The 20,387-nt window shown below is 38.6% G+C and overlaps 1 protein-coding gene across 2 annotated transcripts in view; it reads left to right on the forward strand.

The window, feature by feature from the left end:
- The first annotated feature begins 11,490 nt into the window (after positions 1-11,490).
- CACNA2D1 (calcium voltage-gated channel auxiliary subunit alpha2delta 1) overlaps positions 11,491-20,387 on the forward strand; it is a 459,233-nt gene continuing 450,336 nt past the window's right edge. Inside the window, exon 1 of one of the 2 annotated variants that reach the window (XM_055124139.1) lies at positions 11,491-11,930. In XM_055124139.1, coding sequence (XP_054980114.1) covers positions 11,836-11,930 — 95 coding nt within the window. In that variant the 5' untranslated portion in view covers positions 11,491-11,835. The remainder of the gene's footprint in view (positions 11,931-20,387) is intronic. The other variant, XM_055124138.1, reaches the window with a different exon arrangement.

Below are 20,387 nucleotides of genomic sequence, written 5' to 3' on the forward strand. Positions count from 1 at the left end.
CTATGAATTTTAAATTTTATCTTCATATTTAAATTTATTAGAGTAGGCCCAAATGATTTCTTTTTTGAGTTCAGAACAATATTTTATAAACATTAGTTGCTTGATGGAGATTATATATGGTAGTTAGAGGTTAAAGTCTCATATTTGAATAAAAACTGTCATCAAGAATTTGTACAGTTTAAGAGTCAAGGTTACCTAAGTTCATATGTGTAATGATTTCTCCTTTTTAAATAAAAATGACAGTGAATATTTTTCTACAGTGCTAGCAGCCATTAGAATATACAGCTTGGTACTGGAACAAAGGCAGAGCGGCAGACCAATGGAACAGGGTTGAATACTCTGACACATCCCCCCAAATATATGACCATCTAATCTTTGATAAGGGAGCAAAAAAGGCAAAGTAGAGCAAGGAAAGCATGTTTAAAAAATTGTGCTGACAAAACTGGACAGCTACATGCAAAAAAATGGGCTTAGACCTCCACCTATCACCATGTACAAAAGTCAGATCAAAATGGATTAAAGACCTCAACATCAGACCAAAATCCCTAAGGTACATTGAAGACAAGGTCGGCAAAACCCTCCACGACATTGAAGCCAAAGGTATCTTCAAAGCTGACACGCCACTGGCCAAGCAAGTGAAAACAGAGATAAATAAATGGGACTATCTCAAACTAAGAAGCTTCTGCACCTCAAGAGAAACAGTGACCAAAATACAAAGACAATCTACAGAATGGGAAAGGATATTTACGCAGTACCCATCTGATAAAGGGTTGATAACAAAGATATACAATGCACTGGTTGTACTCCACAAGAAGAAAACTGCCAACCCGATCAAAAAATAGGGTGATGAAATGAACAGAAACTTTCCTAAAGAAGAAATCCGAATGGCTCAGAGGCACATGAGAAAATGTTCCACATCACTAATCATCAGGGAAATGCAGATCAAAACAACCATGAGATATCATCTCACACCACAGAGACTGGCCCACATACCAAAAAACAAAAACAAGCAGTGTTGGCGTGGATGCGGGGAGAAAGGGACTCTTCTTCACTGCTGGTGGGAATGCCGATTGGTTCAGCCCTTTGGGAAAACAATATGGACGATTCTCAAAAAATTAGAAATTGAGCTTCCATTTGACCCAGCAATACCAGTCCTGGAAATATATCTCGGAGAGGCAAAAAGGTATAGTAGAGATGGCATATGTATTTCTATGTTCATTGCAGCACTGTTTACAATAGCCAGAATCTGGAAAAAACCAGAATGCCCCAAAACAGATGACTGGTTAAAGAAACTCTGATACATCTACACAATGGAATACTATGTAGCCCTCAGAAAACATGAAGTCATGAAATTTGCATATAAATGGATCAACATGGAAAGTATCATGTTGAGTGAAATGAGTCAGAAAGAGACAGACATAGAAAGATTGCACTCATATGTGGAATATAATGTAACTGAGAAGTACAAGTTGGCAATGATGCAACTTCTGGCAGATATCTCTCTGGACTTAGGTACTAAAATACTAAAATACAGAAACCCAAAACTGAGAGGCCGCTAAGTGTGGTCACGCAACCTCATACTTCTTCATCCTCAGCAATGGAAAACAAATTATCTAATGCTTCCTTTTCAGCAGGTCTGACTTTAGGGGAGAGACTCTCCAAACAATAATAGTGAGTTTTGTTGAAATATTGAATGCAATCAAAGTGAAAGTAAAGTGAAATTTATTAGTTACACAGGCGGGGGGGGGTTAAGGGTGGGGGGGCTAGGGGCGTGGGGGGGTTAGGGGTGTGGGGGTGCGGGGTGGAGCTATACTGGGATTCTTGGTGGTGGAATATGTGCACTGGTGAAGGGATGGGTATTCGAGCATTGTATAACTGAGATTTAAACCTAAAAACTTTGTAACTTTCCACATGGTGACTCAATAAAAAAATTAAAATAAAAAAATAGAATATAACCTTTGGGTGAATTGTATAGCTAAGAATTATATAATAATAAACTTAAGAAAAGAATGAATTGGAAAGAATGCTATGTTTTCAATAACAAATTTTTTTTCTGCAAAGTTGACTGAAGAAATTGAGGCTTGAACATGGTTTATTGTACATGGAGAGAACTCAAAGGACTGTCTATACACTTTTCATGTAATTCTTATGCATTTGATCCCAGCAACAATGGGTACTTCTGAGACTGAGACTGACCTTTTTAGCACCACCTTGAGTGCCCCTCTCAAAAAAAAAAAAGAAAGAAAGAAAGAAAAAAGAAAAAGGAAAGAAAGGAAAAGAAAGGATGGTTTATTTGTTTCTAAAATATTTTGACATAATTTTTATTATTTTTTAATTTTTATTTATTTATTTATTTGTTTATTTATTTATTTTTCTGGTTTACACCCAGAGATGCTCAGGGGTTACTCCTGGCTCTGCACTCAGTAATTACTCCTGGAGGTTCTCGTAGGACCATATGGATGCTGGGAATTGAACCCGGGTTGGCCGCATGCAGGGCAAATGCCCTAACCGCTGTGCTATCATTGTATCCCCAATGACAAATTTTAAAAATCAATAGTTTCTAATCACAGTAGTAATATGTTATCAACATTTTACAGCATACATACACCTCAGTATTTTCTCTGAAAATATTCATGCCATAACATGTAAGCTTGGTGCTAGTTCTTGACTGTTGGACCTTGTTCGGTCTTCTTTGAAATGACTTGTTAAAAGGAAGGAGATATGGTTCAAGTGGGAGAGCACCTGCGTTACAAACGTAGTTTGTTAGTTTCCCCAATGAGCATGAGCATGCGCGCGCGCACGCGCGCGCACACACACACACAGACACACACACACAGACACACACACACACACACACACACACACACACACCGACATGCACACATTCACATGCACGCACAGTCTGGCCCCAGTACCACCTGAAACCCACAACAGTAAAAAGGAAAACCATAAAAGCTCACCACTTTGCTTTTAATTTTTGTCTTTGAGCTATAACGATAGTGTTCAGGGCTTACTCTTGGCTCTACAGGGATCACTTCTGGTGGACTCAGGAGACCATATGGGATGCTGGGGATCAAGCCCGGGTCAGTCATATACGAGGCAAGTGCCCAAACTGCTATATTATCTCTCAGACCTTTATTGTAAACTCTTGATCCACAGAGGCGAAGACTTATTTTTTCCATTTTGCCTGACTAAATGTTTTATTTGCTGTACTGCACCATGCCTGAGTTGGGGCATGACTGTGGATCAATGAAGAAAGGAACTTGATATTCACAGTAATGTTATCATTTTTTAAACCACTGAAAATTTAGGCTTTGAAAATGAATTAACTTGGCCTACATCTCTGAACTATAAAATGTCAGAGCTGGGTATTATAAGTAGGCATGTCCTTGCCATTTCTAATACTAAGATATCCATGGAAGCATATTTCTCTGTAGTTTGGAATTTCTAGTAATTTCAACAGTCAACAGAACATCTGGGATCAAAATTTTGAGCACTGATGTAGATCTTAGAGGTTGATAAGCTCTAGTTTTCTAAGAACAAGTTAATGTAAAATTAATGTAAGGCATGTGAAGGAGCCTGAACAATGTGACAATTTAGGACTCTTGAATTTTCAACTTTATTTTTTAAACCATATCTGTCTGTGCTCAGGGTTTACTCTTGGCTTTTTGCTCAGGAGTGCTCAGGAGTCACTGGTGGGGCTCAAGGGAGCATATGTGGTGCTGGGAATTGAAAGGGGGTTGGTCACATGAAAGGGATGATAGTACTTTGTGTGCTGGGAATTGAAATGGGGTTGGTTGAGTGCAAGCCATGGTAATACCTAGTACTATCTTGCTGACCCTTGAACATTTTAAAAAATATGAACCATTTTCAGGTGATAACAATGTCATTGAAACAATTATGTCACTATTGGTATAGTGACTTTGTATTTTTCTATCGATCATGAGTTTTTTTTTGTTTTTTTTTGCTTTTTGGGTCACACCCAGCGATGCTCAGGGGTTACTCCTGGCTGTGCACTCAGGAATTACTCCTGGCAGTGCTTGGGGGACCATATGGGATGCCGGGGATCGAACCCGGGTCAGCCGCGTGCAAAGCAAACGCCCTACCCGCTGTGCTATCACTCCGGCCCCCTCGATCATGAGTTTTATGGACAAAAGATATTGGCAAAAAAAGTGGTTCTGAAGATTGAAAGTAGAAAGGATATAAGCTTATGAAAATTTGAATAATTTTTGATAAAATTTATGCTATATGTTAAATTAATATGAAATAGATTATAATTTTTTCATTGGAATTAACACAAAAATCTCACATGTCAAGAGGATAACTTTGTTGTTTATGATGTATCAAATATCTATGAAATTAACAAATTTGTTGTTTGTGTATCTGTAATGCTTTAATCTCATCTACTTTTATGACTAAAAAAGTGACTATTAAAACCATATAACCTACTAAGCTTCTAAATTAAAGAATCGTAATTATTCATATTTTGGATAAATAGGGATATATTAAAATTCATGCATATGTGATATTTATTTAGTGACTAAATTATTAGTTGATTAAATTTTAATCAAATAATTTATTTGATTAAATTAGATTAAGTTGCTCGACTGGTTTGCTTTGTTTCATTCCCAGGCAATGTTAACACTTATGTTTCTGGCCATCTCCATGTGACCTTTTTCTTTATATTTATAGTGTTCCTCTGTGTGCGAGGAACAAACTGGTCCTTTACACTGTTCCCCCTTCATGTTTCCCTCTGCATAATTTCTCTTTGCCTTCCCTAATTTTTCTACTTCTTTACTTCCTATAAAAAGGCAATGTGTTCAGATACTCAACTATTGTCTCTTGGGAAAGAAAAAGATCAAAAGAAGGGGCGGAGAAGAGGCGGAGTAGAACAGCTGGTTAACTTGGGGGGAAAAAGGGGGAAACAGGACTTGGGTCCTGTACCTAACAATGAGAAGTCAGAGTTTGTTAGGGCTTTAAATTTTGTCACCATGTTGAACTAAGTTTATGATGACAGCTCTTTCATAATTACTTTTCTGTTGAAAGGACAGTTTTAAATATTTTGAGAAACAAAGAAGAAGTTTAAAGCAAATGTATGATCATTCCAGAGTCCAATAAAACTTCACATACTGAAGAGAATGAATTTTTAATTATGATAAAAGAGAAATGGCAGAATATATGTATATAAAACACTAAAACATATTTGCTAGTGTTACAAATAATGACTAATGACAATGCAAATAAAAAATAGTTAAATTTGTTAATTAGTTAAATTTGGTAATGGCAGGTATTTTATTAAATGTTAGCACAGAAAATAAATTCAATTGTGATGTTATTTGTTTGCTCTTTTCAAGTTTTACACTTTGATTAAATTGACTAAAATATAATTTGTAAGTACCCCGCACAGTATAACATATACACACAAAAGCATCTTGGTAAAAGATCTATATTGATGTGATGTTATAGTAGTACCCAGATAAATTTACAAGTTAAAACTCAAGACTTTGGAATATCTTCATCTAGATTTTCAAATATGTGTTATCAACTTGTCGTCTTGCTAATTTTGGACACTCTTGAAGAATCATATTCTAAAAAGAATGGGGCACCCTGGAGTAAATGTAAGGAAAATCAGTTCCAATGTTAGAAATAATGGGTATCTTTAGAACAGAGTTGCTTATATTCCAAGCTTGAGATTTTAATTTTTAAAAATATTTCAAGCCATGCCCATCGATGTTCAAGGTTTACTCCTTAGAGCTAATGGGATCCTGTGTGTGGTGCTAAGGATTGACCATGGACCACTACACTCCAGTCTATTGAGTTATTTCTCCAGAAACAAATTCTTATGGTTGGGAGTTGGATATTCTGATCCTGGGAATGGCACAGAGGCTGAAATATCTGTCTTGCAAGGGTGTGGTGGTGTTGTGTCCACTAGTGGTGAGCCAAGTAAGTCCTAGTGTTTCTGCAGTTTGAGACCCAGATGAGCACTACACATAGAGCGTGCAGAAGTACAACAACTAAGTGCACTCATGACTCCTGGTCATCACATTGGAAAAACGGAGAGAAGGTAAAGGGATTAAAAAACAAAAAACAAACAAACATACAAAAACCATTAGTCAGAGATTAGGGTGATAGAACAATGGATAAGGTGCTTATCTTGCACACAGCCAGTTTTCCAACCTCTGGCACCTCATATGTTCCCTGAATACATCAGGAGTGATCTCAAGTCTACAACCAGGGGTGATTCTTGAACAGCACTGGTTATGTCCACCACCTAAGGTATTCATTCAATAATAAAAAATATAATAGAACCTTAGATAACATAAAACCATATCGTTCCGTCAATTTGGTAATAGTTTTTGTTTAATTATACTATCAAGAAGTCTTATAAATTATACACTTTTATCTTTTATATCTTGGATATTCCTGTTACATAAAAATATTTACTGTCTTGATTATTCAATGTTGCCAGATACCAACATGTAAGCTTAAATCCTCCATCTATGATACCATAAACTGTTTCAAGTTTACAGATAGTAATGTCTCCTTTCCAATTAGTGAAGGCATCTTAATCATAAAGCCTAAATATGAATAAAATATAAAATGATTGATCTTATTTTCTTTCTCATGCTCATTATAGCAGAAAAACTTGCATAAAGCCAATCAGATTGGCACCTCTGACCTCCCTCCAACGATGAGTCCTAGAGAATGAGGCAAAAAAAGCACATAAGAAGACACACGAGACTGTTCAAACTTTAGGATCACCTGGGCAGCCCCGACTGGGATATTTTACAGAGTGAGTCAACATGAATCCTTAAAACATAGAATAAGGGTATAGAAGTTACCTATTCTATTTTTGCCCAAGTTGCTCTCAATATTCAGAAAACCCTATATGATTTTATCCTCTTTTTTCCTGGAATCATTTTTGTTGCCCATTTATATTCTGTTCCTCTCTGGTGCAATTTTTTATGCCCATTTATATGACTTACCCTGGAGACTATTCCAATCTTGAGGTCTAGTTAGGGGAATGATTTTCCACAAGAAATTCCTAGCCTTTTGTAGTATTCGTGATGATACTCATCTAATGCACTAATTATGTATTATTTGTACAGTAGGTATATTTGAGGTTAATTTCTAACATATCCAAATCCTGTGAAAATATAGTATATTTTATAAAGTGTTAAAATGGATATTTGTAGAATAATAACTGTTATTGTACTCTCTCATAGACATCCATAATATTTAACAAACTAGAGAGAGGACCAACAGTTATTGGTTGGCTCCTTTCAAATGTTACCATTTATCTCACATTAACATGCTTCCTTATATTATTTTGTTGTGAAATGACAAAATAATCTCCCTTGTGAGTAGGCCCAAGTAAATGGACTCCATATATTCAGTGCTATAATTTACAAATTAAATTAAAAAATTCTATGTACAGAGCAAAGAAGGATCTTATTATGAAAGCTTAGATAGGGTTTAATATATGTATTTCTAATAGGAAGTCATGCTGTAGGTGCTGATCTTTTCCTTTGGTTCACTTATGTTTAATTGGAAGGGAAGTGATGAAAAGATTTAACAAGAGAAATAAATAGAAAAATTTGATTAAAGATATTCCAAATTAGAACCGCATTAAAACTATTGCTTCTTTGAAGGTATGATGGTACTTTAAAATATGTTTCTTTTCTTAATACTTAACATCAAGTTTTCCAATATAGAACTCTGATGGACAAATAATAACATTAAATAAATATTTATGCATTTTTTTTGTCCAGTTTGAAAAGCCATTTCTTTTCTCCAAAGTTTAATGCAATGTCAGTAGTTGTAAACTTGAGCCAAAAAAATTTCTTTTTTGTGTGGGAGGAAGGTGTTTTCGTTGAGTGGGGTTTAGGTCACACCCTGTGGGGCTCAAGGGCTTTTCCTGGCTCTTCATCTGGCATCATCCTTGGTGGTGCTCAGGGGACCATTTGTAGTGAGAGATCAAACAAGAGTTGATCAGATATGGAAGGGACGAGCCTTAATCTCTGTACAGTCTCTCCCACAGAGCCAAGAAAATTTTTCTTCTAAATATTTGTTTTGTTTATAGGACGTATTTGTCCATATTTTTTTCTCTAAGATTTTTTCTAGACTGCTATCACTGATGGTCTCTATGTGCCACTTAGTTTAAAAGTATTGAATGTAAATGCTTACTTGAAAACCACTATATACTCCCTTAACCATTCTCTTTGGAAATGTTATTTCTTAGTTGCTTTCTTTCTTATTCCCATCTCCTGAAATTATTCCCTTAAGGACATAGGTGAAGCTTTCCATCTATTTGTGTTTAACTTTGACAGTTGTGTGCATAGAAGCATGTTATAGCCTCACAACACAAGTATTTATTATGGTTCTATGCTCTATAGCATTTTTTTACATGAAACTGGTCATTTACTCTATTTGCATGTAACAAATAGGCCCTTTGTTAACTTTCATCTTAAATGATTGATTCTTTTGGTTGAGAATTATCTTTTCCTTTTCAGTATCTCTGTGTAAGTTTGTAAGAGAAAGGGAGGAAGGGAGGGAGGGAGGAAAAGGGAGAAGGAGAGAGGGAGGGAGGGAGGGAGGGAGGGAGGGAGGGAGAGAGAGAGAGAGAGAGAGAGAGAGAGAGAGAGAATTCAATTAGGTATTTTATGCTATTCTTTGAACCAAAAAGAAAAACCCCATACACCACAACAAAAGAATTCTGCATTAATATGAACAATATATTAAGGGGGGCATTTCATAGCTAGCTATTTAATTTCTCAAATTTTTCATTAATGCAATGAAACATATATTAATCAATTAAGCACTTAAATATAGAAAAATTTAAAATTAGCCAAAATTACAAATTATATATAGGTCACGTGAAAATCTTTGCATGAATCTTACATTTTCTGTAATTCTTCACTAACCTGTACTTTCTAATTACAATATCTACTGTAAATAAAGACTGGATAGTGTTTTGTGTCTCTCTCTCTCAGTTAGGTAAAGTCCATATAACAATACTATTGGCATTAATTCTTAAGACTTATTAAACATTTTGTATTGAATAGCAAGTTTTCCCTGCCAGAAAAATTGAAGTTAATGTGATATGGCCTGATTTTTGGTGAAACTTTCCAATTAACAGAATTGTGCCAAAAAGTGCATTGTAGAATAGTTAATTCGATTAGACTAGACACATGAGGGTTTTGTGAAAATGGTCTTGTTTTAGCTGTCATGCATTAGAAATAAAAACATTTGAATATTCCCATTAAACCGGTTTAATAGAAGGCAATTATGAGCAAAATCTCACAAGAGAATGTTAAACAATGATTTAGGCTTACAGTGGGTAATTGTAGAAGCAAGTATCTTTCTTCAACAGTTTCAGCTATTTGAGTGTAACTGTTCTCTCCAAGTGAGATTTGGTTCAAGGGGCAACAAAGTTAATAATGGAGGATGACTTACCTTCGCTAGAAGTGTATTGCATTCTTTAAGTTCTTACTCTTAAAGACAGAGCATTGGAAATGGTGTAGTTTAGTAGGAAGTCTGAAGTCATTTATTGGAGTAATTAACAAAACACATAATCTTTTTATATAATGAGGCTATTATGATGCCCGCATGTAATGAAACTAATAATACGTCTCTAAACCTGTGATCCTGGATTTCCATGTTAGAAAAAAAAAAAGCTGTGTTTGTATCATTAAAAATTGGGAAAAAATGACGGACTCGACTATTTGGTTATCTAATTTTGGAGCGGAAAGCTATCTGCAGTTACATAAAATATCCTTTCCAGGCTCTAGCGCCAATCCCATTACATCCCACTTCATCTCTCATTTGAGCAGCTCCTGCTGCCACACTCTCTATGCTTAGCATAAAACAAACTAAGTTAAGTCACAGTGGGGTGCCTTTTGTGAGGCCAGCCAGAGTGGGAAGAAAGAAACAAAGAGCAAGATAGGGATGGAGAGAACATAAAGAAAACAAATAAGTCACACAAAGGAGAGCTCAAGGCCCTGGAACATCGCTGGGGCAAGAGTCTCAAAATCACACACATTTGAAAACAAACAAACAAAAGAAAACAAAACAAAAAAAGTCCCTAGCAAGTGTTCTCTTTTCTGTTCGGGGAGGTTGCCTTCAGAGGGCCGGAAGATCAATCCAGAATTAATGAGGCCCTTACTCGTTTCTTAAGTACCCCCCTGAAACCTAAAAATGGACCATTTGAGATCTTCTAGCCACCCCATAAACACAGCGTTCTCTGGGGGTCATTTTTCTTCATCCGGAAGGTTGTTTTCTATGCTTCTCCAAGAGGTTGTAATGCACTCCTGGAAGGCACTTAAGAACTGAAGACGCTGGCAGAAAGCAAAGCCGACCGCTCCCCTCCACCCTCGCACCCCCAACCCGCGCCGCATTTCCTATTTAGGACGGCCTGGGCTGCGAGCGAGGCCTAGACCACGACCCTCCTTGTCTCTCCACCAGGAGGCCCCGAGCCCGGGGCCGCTGTTTCCTTCCAAAGGGTCGGGGCACGACTCCCTTGAGCTCTCTCCGGTGTCTTCAGAATTCTAAACGTTACAGGTGCATTCTGCAAACTCCCACCTGTACTAAGCCCAGGTCCCAGCCCAGTGCATTTCGTCGTCCGGCAGAATCCCGTACAAGTGAGAGCAGGGGCCCTGACCACCTGTGCATGCAGTGTCAGAAGGACGTTAGAGAGACCCTCGGTAGAGCTGCCCTTCTCCCCTCTGCCCACTGCTGAGTGTGGCCAGGGGTGTCTAGCCTCAGCTTCCTTCAGCTCCGGGCGTCCTGGATCGGGGCCCTGGGCTCGGTGCTCGCCAGGTGAGCCGTACCTGCGGGGGCAGGATGGGCGCTGGCAGCACCGACAAGCGGCCGTGTTCTAAGGGCTGTAAAGTCTGCCCCCTCCTGGGCTGATCGTGCCACCCGGCAGGGTGCAAACGGGTGCCCTCAAAGGCAACGACCAGCACCCGCTACCTCCAGCCCTGCATGTGTGATTGAAATCTCTCTCCGCTTAGAATCCCGGGCAGGCAGCGCGGTGAGGGGGGGAAGAAGGAAGAAGGGTTGGGGGAAGGCGCCCTGGCGGTCCAAAAATAACCCCTGGAGACGGGGCCAAGTAGCGGGCTGGAGCCAGGACAGCCTGTGGCTGCTCTCCGGGCGCTCGGCGGCTGGGGGCCCGCTCGGCTCCCCCCCTGCGCACGCCGGGGCGCCCGCCGACGCCGACTTGGGGGAGTTCCTGCCCGGCCTTGTATGGAGGGCTGCTCGGGGCCCGTCCCCGCCCGGCGGCGCTGACGCCCGGCCCGCCCGCGGCCCACCCCCAGCCGCTTCCCAGCCGCCCGCGACCAGCCGCCAGAAGAAGCCAGACGGAGCCGCTCCCCACCCCAAGTCGCGCAGCGCCCCCCCCACCCCCCACCCCGACTCCCTCCCTCCCTCCCTCCCATTCCGGCACCCGCCCCCGCCCCCCGCCCCCGCCCCGCCCCCGCCGTCTCCGCGGCCCTCCCGGGAGTAAATCAGGGAGGAGACCGAGCGCCGGCGAGCGGGACTGCGAGCGCGCGGCCACCGGCGGGCTCGCCCCGGGTCTGTTTCCAAAGTCGCCCTTGATGGCGGCGAAGGCGCGGCGGCCGCGGCGCCGAGCAGCCTCCGCGCCTTAGTGTGGGTCCACCCGCCGCCGCCGCCGCCGCCGCCCGCGCCCCTCGCGCCCCCTCGCAGCCCCCCGCGCGTCCGGACGTCGGCGCTCAGGACCCCCCGAGCTCGTGCTCCCGCCGCGCGTCCAGCCGCTTCCCAGCCCCGGCGCTTGCCCCGGCTCGGGAGGGGAGGCGGGATTGATCTTCGATCGCGAAGATGGCTGCTGGCTGCCTGCTGGCCTGGACGCTGACACTTTTCCAATTTCTGCTGCTCGGTCCCTCGTCGGAGGAGCCGTTCCCTTCGGCTGTCACGTAAGTGGCCCGAGTCCGCGGGGGTCGGGTGAGGCCTGGTGCGGGCCGGAGGGATGGCGCGGAGGAGGAGGAGGAAGAGGAGCAGGGGAGTGGGGGCGTCTGTTCCCGAGTTTCGGGGCTTGGCTGCTCTTGGGGGGTGGGGAGCCCGGCGGGCGGCGCGCGGGAGAGGCCAGGGCGGGCGGCGCGCGCGGCTCCCACCCGGGTGATCGCCGCCGACCCGACGGCTGCTCCCGCGCGCGGCCGTCCCGGGGAACGTCGGCCGGCGGCTCGCCGCGCCCGGGTCCCTGTCCAGAAAGGATCCTCCGGGCTGCAGGAGTTCAGCCGGAGCGGCGGGGCGGGGAGGAGGTGGGGGGTGGGTGGGTGGGTGGGAGTTTCCTTCCCGATCCCCTCTGCCAGCGCACCCAGGCCAGGAAAAAGTTGTGCTTCGCGTGGGTATTCGACACACAGGTCTTGTCGGGCGTGCAGGCTGGCGCGGGCTTCCTCCCGCACGGAGCCCGCACGAGGCATCTCTCCAGGCTCCGGGTCCAAACTTGATTAGCTCCTGGCTTCCGTGGGGGTGGCGGGGGACACGTGGGGGGTGGGACCCCCGCTCTTCTTTCCAAAACCCGAGTCGTTGAGGCTGCTGGGGTCGGCCCCCCCCCCCCACCTCCGTGGGACACTCGCAGGATCGGGGACCACGGCGGGGCTGTCGCCCGCTCACCCCTTGATTTGAAACCGCCCGGGGCCGGCACACGCGTGCTCTCCGCGCAGAATTCATAGAACCTGTTCTTGGAGCGAGGCATTGAGCGTTTCCACAGTTTCCTGCAATTTTGTTATTTTTAACATTTCTAAAATAAGTTAAAAAAAAAAAAAAGCCCTCGCAGTGATTCTGGAAATAGAGTGTTTAAAGGTAGCTCTATAAGTCACCCGGCAGAAAGGGAATGAAAAATAACCATTCTCTCCTCTCTTAGGCTGGCAAAAAGAATCCAAGTCAGTGGCACATGAAAATGCATACATATTTTTAAAACGCGCTGAATAACGTATCAGGCATTCGGGGAAAGCGTTGATTTTGATTCTTGAAGCAACTTTGTAGATTTGAAGAGTAGGTAATATTAAATGGATGAGTCACTTTAATGCATTTTACATAACAAAAACAAAAGCCCAAGGTATCCTTCCCGCTATTTGAGCTGTTGGGAATTATTTGCTGTCCTTTGTCGGCTGAGTGCTGAATACTAGTTTTGGGTGGATACTGTGAATCCTTACCAGTTGAAACCCTGCAGCTATTATTTAAGATTCAGCTTCAAATATTTATTACTTTAGGTGTCAGCTCAAGCATCTAAAGCATGCACGTTCTGACGCTGAGATGGGGAATGTCTAATATTTTTTGTCATTGATTTACAGTCATGTTCCTTTCTAGATAATCTTCCATAAAAATGATAGCAGATTCTTTTTGTTATGAAGCAAAAGGGTAAATGCCATCTGTAGATCTTCGTTTAATTGGCAGTGTGCTCCAAGCGGATATGTTGAGACATAAAAAGAATAAGAATTAGCAAAAAGAGGCGTCCAAATTATTCATTCTTAATAAGAAATCACACTTTTACTTATTCATTTTTATTTAGTCTTTTTGTAGTTTGGCCTGTAAAGCGAGCACTCAAGTGACTTGCTTATATTTTTGTGTCAAAGTAGTGGTTCTTTGAAAAGCTGTTGTTCATTTTGCATATTTTGAAGTGTTGTTTCAACTTACAGTTTATCGTTATTTCTGTCATCTGTAGGTAATGCAGCATCACACATCACACGGGAAAAACCTGACTTTAAAAATCAGCAAAATGCCAGTTTTTATTCCTGGACATATCATGGAAAAATATTAATGTTAAAATCCCTACTGTTAAAATAACTGCAATGGATGCTTTCCTAAAATTAAAATAATCCACTTTTCATGATTAAAATCACTAGAAATGAGAATAAAAATTTTGCACAAAAATCTGGAACTAGGGTACCACAATTTTTTTCCTTAAAAATTTTCTAATTTAGATTTTAGCAGTTGCAAGTCTAGGATAGTTTCAGTTTATATAAAATATTTCATGAAATGAGCTTAATAAGATATATTATAGAACTAAGCCTTCTGTAGGAAATAATAATAGTCTTTTGAGGCTTCTGCGTCTTCAGCTTATCTGACAGGTTAGTAACACCATCTTCACATACAACAGAGTATGATAGTTGATGGTTTAGTTTCATATTAGATTTTGAATAAACTATGAAATTTTTAAAATGCAGTGTTAATTTCATCAACATGTTCTGTCACTTTCCTTGCATGCAAGGAAAAATTTGTATGGAGTGTGTATCAGGATAAATGTCAAATCATTGGGGAAATGTCAAGCTTATAAAAAATTGAGCACAGATATTGTAGTGTCCACAAAAGGCAAATTATACTTCTGTGTAAAACAGTTAATTGGAAGTCATTAGTAAATTATTTTGTTTTTTGACAATTTTATTTTTCAGATGAAAAGTAATATAAGAAGTTTTTATCATCATTATCAGAAGGACATCCAGTCTACACATTGTAAAATTAATTATGTACTTTTTGGAGTGGGACCTGGACTAGAATTAGTAATTCATTGTTTTCTGTGTTTATTATTATGGGTTTAGATATTTCATAATAAAACATGCGAAATATCTTTATATTCTGATCTCTGGTTTAGCACCTATTCACATGCAGTGTATTCATCTTGATTAAAAGAGCAATGAAACTCTTACAAGAGTTTACATTAAATTTCTGGTTTTCCCCCAAAGGAATTACTGTATTGTACCTAAAATTCTTTTACTAATTTAAGTTTTTCCTTTGGAATAGATTGTTTCAAGATGTGAAACAAGTATGCCTTTGATATCAATCACCTAATGCATGTTGGATTATATTTAAATGGAAAGTAATATCATCAATTACATGTTATGCAGTGCCCAGGTTATATTAGTAGTTTTTAAAATATAGTTTCAGAAGGGAAGCTTGCATTCTAGAAATAATTTTTTGGCACATCTATGAAAACGTCTATTTTAAAGCTCAGGATAGTATGTATGGTAGACACTACGGTAATGTTAATCTAAACCTGTTTCTCTTAATTTTAGAAACTAGTTACAAATCCAGTTTTTTAAAAAATCAACATTGTGTTTATACTGTCTATTTATATTAAATTTTTATCACAGTCATATTAAAATGCAGTCAAGAATAATTGACAGTCCATTGGATGATGGCAATTTTAAGATAAGCTATATAATGGGTTAATTATATTAGAATTATAACATGAAATACATGCCTTATCTCATAAAAGAGAAGTACTTTTGGATTTAAATGCTTCTGATGTGTTTTTCTTTTACTAGTTAAATTTAATTTTAAAAATAGAAAAATTCTTCTATGTCTTGACATTGGAATAGATTTTTTTAGTGTATTAGAAATGACATAATTATTCTTATCTGTGATAAGCAATTTTTGTTCACATACTATATAAATAAGAAAAATATATTATGAAAGCAAGCAATTAAATATTAAATATTAAACCTAAAAATGCTATACATTAAATCCCATTCTCAGATCGTGAATGCTTTTCTTCAGGTAGCATTTATTCTATAGTAATATGTCTAAAGTATGCAACAGTGTCTAAAATTTCTGTATGAGTAGTAGCTTGTTACATTTATTATGCTTCTACATAAGTGTATGTATAGTTGTTACTGGCATTCGAAAGTATATTAAGTAGACTATTTACAATCTAGAAAACATTTTTGGAAAAATATAAGAATCTCACCTTATGGTTTTTGGAATATAAATAAAATGTGTCAGTTATATTTTTCAAGGCCTCTCTAAGTGATTCCAGAATTACTTAGTTTGGAAGTTATTTTAGAAATAGATATAAAGAAAACCCCAATACCTTGCCATTCTTTCTTCAAAGAAACCTTATTGCATACATATTTTGAGATACATCTCTAACACTGACAAAAAAATGACAAAAAGTGTCTTCATTTTAGGTTTACTCCTTGCAGAGTTTTGTGAAAACCAAACAAGACTGCAAATTTTGTATTCAAGTTTTGTATTCACACTTAGACCTGTGATTTTTTATAGAACCCATGCATCTAGGAATTTAAAAAAAAACAATTGAAATTTGCGTATAATAAATGATAGTCTTTAATTTGTTCTCTGTTGTGTCTTTATTAAAGGCACATATAAATTTACTGCTCCCTATTATTCAGTATAGATGCGTATTTCTAAGAAAGTTGCTCTTAGTTTACACTTTATTTTCTAGTATATGTCCTCAGACTATAATTTTAAACTTTTAAGTTATTAAATATACTTTAAATCATTCAGTTTGTTGATTTTCTTCAGTATTTACATGTATGGTCATCATTTTTAATATAAACAAACTTAAATATTTAAACATTAGATTTTTTTCCAGTATTTCTAAAGAACAGCATTTCATTGTCAGCCTCCCATTGTTTGTGATAAAAGAGCTGTCTAGAGCAGTATTTCAAAAAGCATGTAAGCTGCTTACCATGGAGAATGAACTTTGTTCTGTTACATCCACTCCACATTTATTTAAGGCTTCTAGCGCACATCAGGCGTAGTTCTTACTGTGTCAACCGGCGCTATTCGTGGGCTATCTTTACATTGTGCATTAGCTCTTCCAAGCGTGCTCCCAAACCTTTCACGCTGCTTTCTAGTAAACTTTATGCTGTACCAAAGAGACCAACTATGTCGTTGACACGTGGTTACTTTTATCTTTACATGACAAATGTTAAATTAGTTGTCCTATATTGCTTATAGATTTGAAAGAAAGTGATTTCATTCTTTAGCACTTTGTGAAAACTTATATTTCTCACATTTTTCTTGAGGATTGAGAGTATGAACACTGTATAATTAGACATTTTGTCAAGTTTATACTGTTATGGTATTCTATTAATATTTTATATGTACATGGGTGCTTTATATGTATAAAGTATGCTTATGTGTGCATACACTTGTATTGTACAGTCTACCCATTTTATTAGTAGGTAAATACTCTTACTAAGTTTATTAACAGAGATGAATGCTTTAGTATCTCTTTATCTACAACTATTTTTAGGGCTTAGATGTGATTTAAAATATTTTTACATCTTCAGCATATAAGAATAATTTGTCAGGGAAATTTGAATGAGATCTTGTGTACAAAACACCTTGAAATGTTAAAATCTTATATGATACATTTATTAACAGAGTAAGTAATGTGTCATTCTAAGGATACTTCTCTCTCACTCCTTCCTTCTCTCTTTCAGCTGTGATTGAAATAAAATCTTCAAGTATGCATGGGTGCCCTGCGTCCCCAGCCTAATTTTGCTATCCTTTAAACCAAACAGATACGAGCAAGAAACTATAGCACTGGAGTTGCAAATCTATTAAATGGACTTTGCGTGCATACGATTTATTTCTGCAATTTAGATAGAGGATGCGGGATATTTGTTAGAATTAAATACATTGGATGTTATGACATGTTTAAGTAATAAAGGATAAATTTTCATAATTTTTAAAATTTGACATAAAAAGTTTTGAACTGTTGGTTTCTTTTCCTTTATAGCCTTTAAACCTATTTTTTCACTTAGTATACAAAATTAGTAATTTTGTATTTACCAGTTACCAGATTACTAAACCAGTTACCAAATTAGTTACCAGAACTGAATAAGAAGATGATGACCATTCTTTAAAAACTACTCTTTATATAGATTCCAATAAGTAAGACAAAGATTAACATTGTGGCCTTAACAACCTGGCATACTTTACAATTAATTTCAGTGTTCAGAATCAGGCTGTTATATGAAGCAATATTTAAGCTTTCTGTGGAATATGAATGTGGAACATATCTGGCTAAATGTTATTTTAGCATTTGTTTCTGATTTTTTTAACCATATGCTCTGCTAGATTAAAAAAAGTATACATTTAAAATTCTACATCAGAAAGGAAAGAACAATTCAAGTTAAAAAGTATCAGTAGAAAATAATGGTTTTGACCGTTTTAAGTACTTTAAAATAAAACAAACTCGTGGGTAATCCTAATAGTTGAAATCTAGTTCCTATGTAATTCAGAATTTATTCTGCTAGACTTCTGATGAACTTAATTTTTTATATTTTATTAAAATAATTGCTCGTATCCCCCCATTTTCTATTATTTTTTCATTTGTCATGATTTGTGTATGACATTAATTCAAATAGAGGGATTTTGGTTTTTTTTCCCCTCTATAACCATTCCTCAACCTTAGTTCTTTTTCAACTTGAATCTTCTCTGAAAGTTTCAGAGGATTTCATCTTACCACTAGGACATTTTCCTCAGAAGGGAAATTGTTGAGGGATTTTGCTGTATGAATAAATCAGTAATACATAATCCATACTTCCACAAAGTACTGGTTACAGTCTGGACAAAAGTTCTTTTTTTTTTTTTTTTGAGTCACACCAGTGATGCTCAGGGGTTACTCTAGGCTCTGTATTCAGGAATTACTCCTGATAGTGCTCTAGGGGTCCATATGGGCTCCTGGGGATGGAACCTGGGTAGCCACATCTACGAGAAGTGGCCAATGCACAGTCGCTCTGGCCCTTGGGGAGAGGTTTCTTTTCACATTTATTTGCCCACAAAGAAGAGGATGGTGGGGGAGCTAATAAGTTTTTCTCTAAAGTGCATATTGTTAGGCCTAAAAGGATGGCTAGATATTAGTGATTTCATATTTTCAGAGTAAATGGAAGAACAGCTCTGAAATATATGGGCTTGGCAAAACTGGGGAGACTTTATTTCAAAGAGTGGTCAAGAGACCTTGTGGTAAAGATGCTATGCTACTGACCTAAGTGGGGCCAACAATAGAGATACCAGCCTTATAAGATGTAAATTTCCATTAAAGATGCTAAAGGAGTTGGTTATTTTGCTGATTTTTTTCACCCTCTCCCACTCTGAAAGTACTGTTTATTGCACATAATATTTCTTTTTGTAGACCTCAGTATTCATATATGGAAAATTCACCTTAGAGACCAAAGACAATAAAACTGTCTAGAGCTCAAAAAATTGAAGCAATTAAATGTTCTTATTTTTATAAAATCATGGGGAAATGGCTCATTGGAGAAGAAATATTAATCTGACTTAACTGCTAAAAGAAATTCAGTTAGTAAATTTATTTCACTTGCTAATAAGAAATCAAATAACTTGCACGGAGGTAGGCTTCAAAGTAGTATACTCAGTGCAAGTTCTTTAGCCGGAACATCTTAGTTTTAAAAACTAAATCTGTTTTAATGGTACTTGTCTCAAAGTCTCAGCCTCAGATATTTTAATCATCAAATGGAATTTAATTTAGTATGAATACAATTATTATTATTAAGTGAAATTTATGTAGTACAGTTAACTTGTACACTGACAATTTCAAATTGAGGGAGCCAGTCGCCAATGAAGACATACCCAATTCCAGGCTGACAGTGAATCAGTGGTTCTGTTGAAACAGAACCTAGAAAAAGCGCATAACATCTAGAAGATACAATTTGTACTATGAAGTGTAGGACTTCTGGTGAAGATGAGATGTTGGTGAGACCTGATTGCTGGTGATCTACAGTTTTTCATGAGGGCCACTTTCTGTGTCTTCTGGGAAGGATAGGCTGTGTTTCACAGCACATGGACAGAACTTAGTTCTGCATACTCAAATTTGGCATTAAACTAGAGTTGATTGGGAATCATTGCGTATTAAGAGGGTTAAAGAATATTATTTGGGGAAGGCTGGTGAGAGCATTTAGTAAATCATTGTAGCATGGTGAGAAATGCTGAATGTAAACGATTATAGTGGGAAAGCAAAAAAGTATGAATCGTAATGTAGAAGCAGATCTTATTGAGAAGTGTTGGCGTCAATTCTAAGATCCCTGCTGCATAGATTGTACTATGTTGAATTTCATATATAGGAGGTACCACGTGGTGGTGTGTAATAGACTGGATGACAGACGTTTTGAGTTTGCAGTATCTCTGTAGGGAATTCGAAATAGATATCTGGAAGTGATTTGGAGTCAGATTCAGAGAACTTTAGCTCAGAATCTAGAAAACTGATTCATTCACCTAGCAAATGTTTACCTTCTGTTAGGATGATAGGCAATGTGAGTTATAAAGGAGAACCTTGATAACAGTTTTGCCTTGTGGAAAGGTCTGGCAATATGAGACCTTTAAAGAAGTCCCCAGAGCCATTAATGATATAAGAGCTGTTTCACTAGAGTGTTGATAATAGAAGCTCTCCTGTCTTAAGTTGCTAGCAGGTGAGAATATAAAGGCAACAGATTGTTCTTTCGAGGAATTTGCCAACATGAGTACAGGGAAAGAGAGAGTAAAAGGCAGAAGACAGTTTAAGGGTTTTAGAATATTTCTGTTTTTAAGAATGAGAGGTATATAAGGTTCTTTGAGATTGCCAATAGTAGGGAAAAATAATCTTAAGTCAAAAAGGAAGTAAT

The sequence above is a fragment of the Sorex araneus genome, chromosome 1, assembly GCF_027595985.1.
Source record: "Sorex araneus isolate mSorAra2 chromosome 1, mSorAra2.pri, whole genome shotgun sequence".
In the NCBI taxonomy this organism is placed as follows: domain Eukaryota; kingdom Metazoa; phylum Chordata; class Mammalia; order Eulipotyphla; family Soricidae; genus Sorex; species Sorex araneus.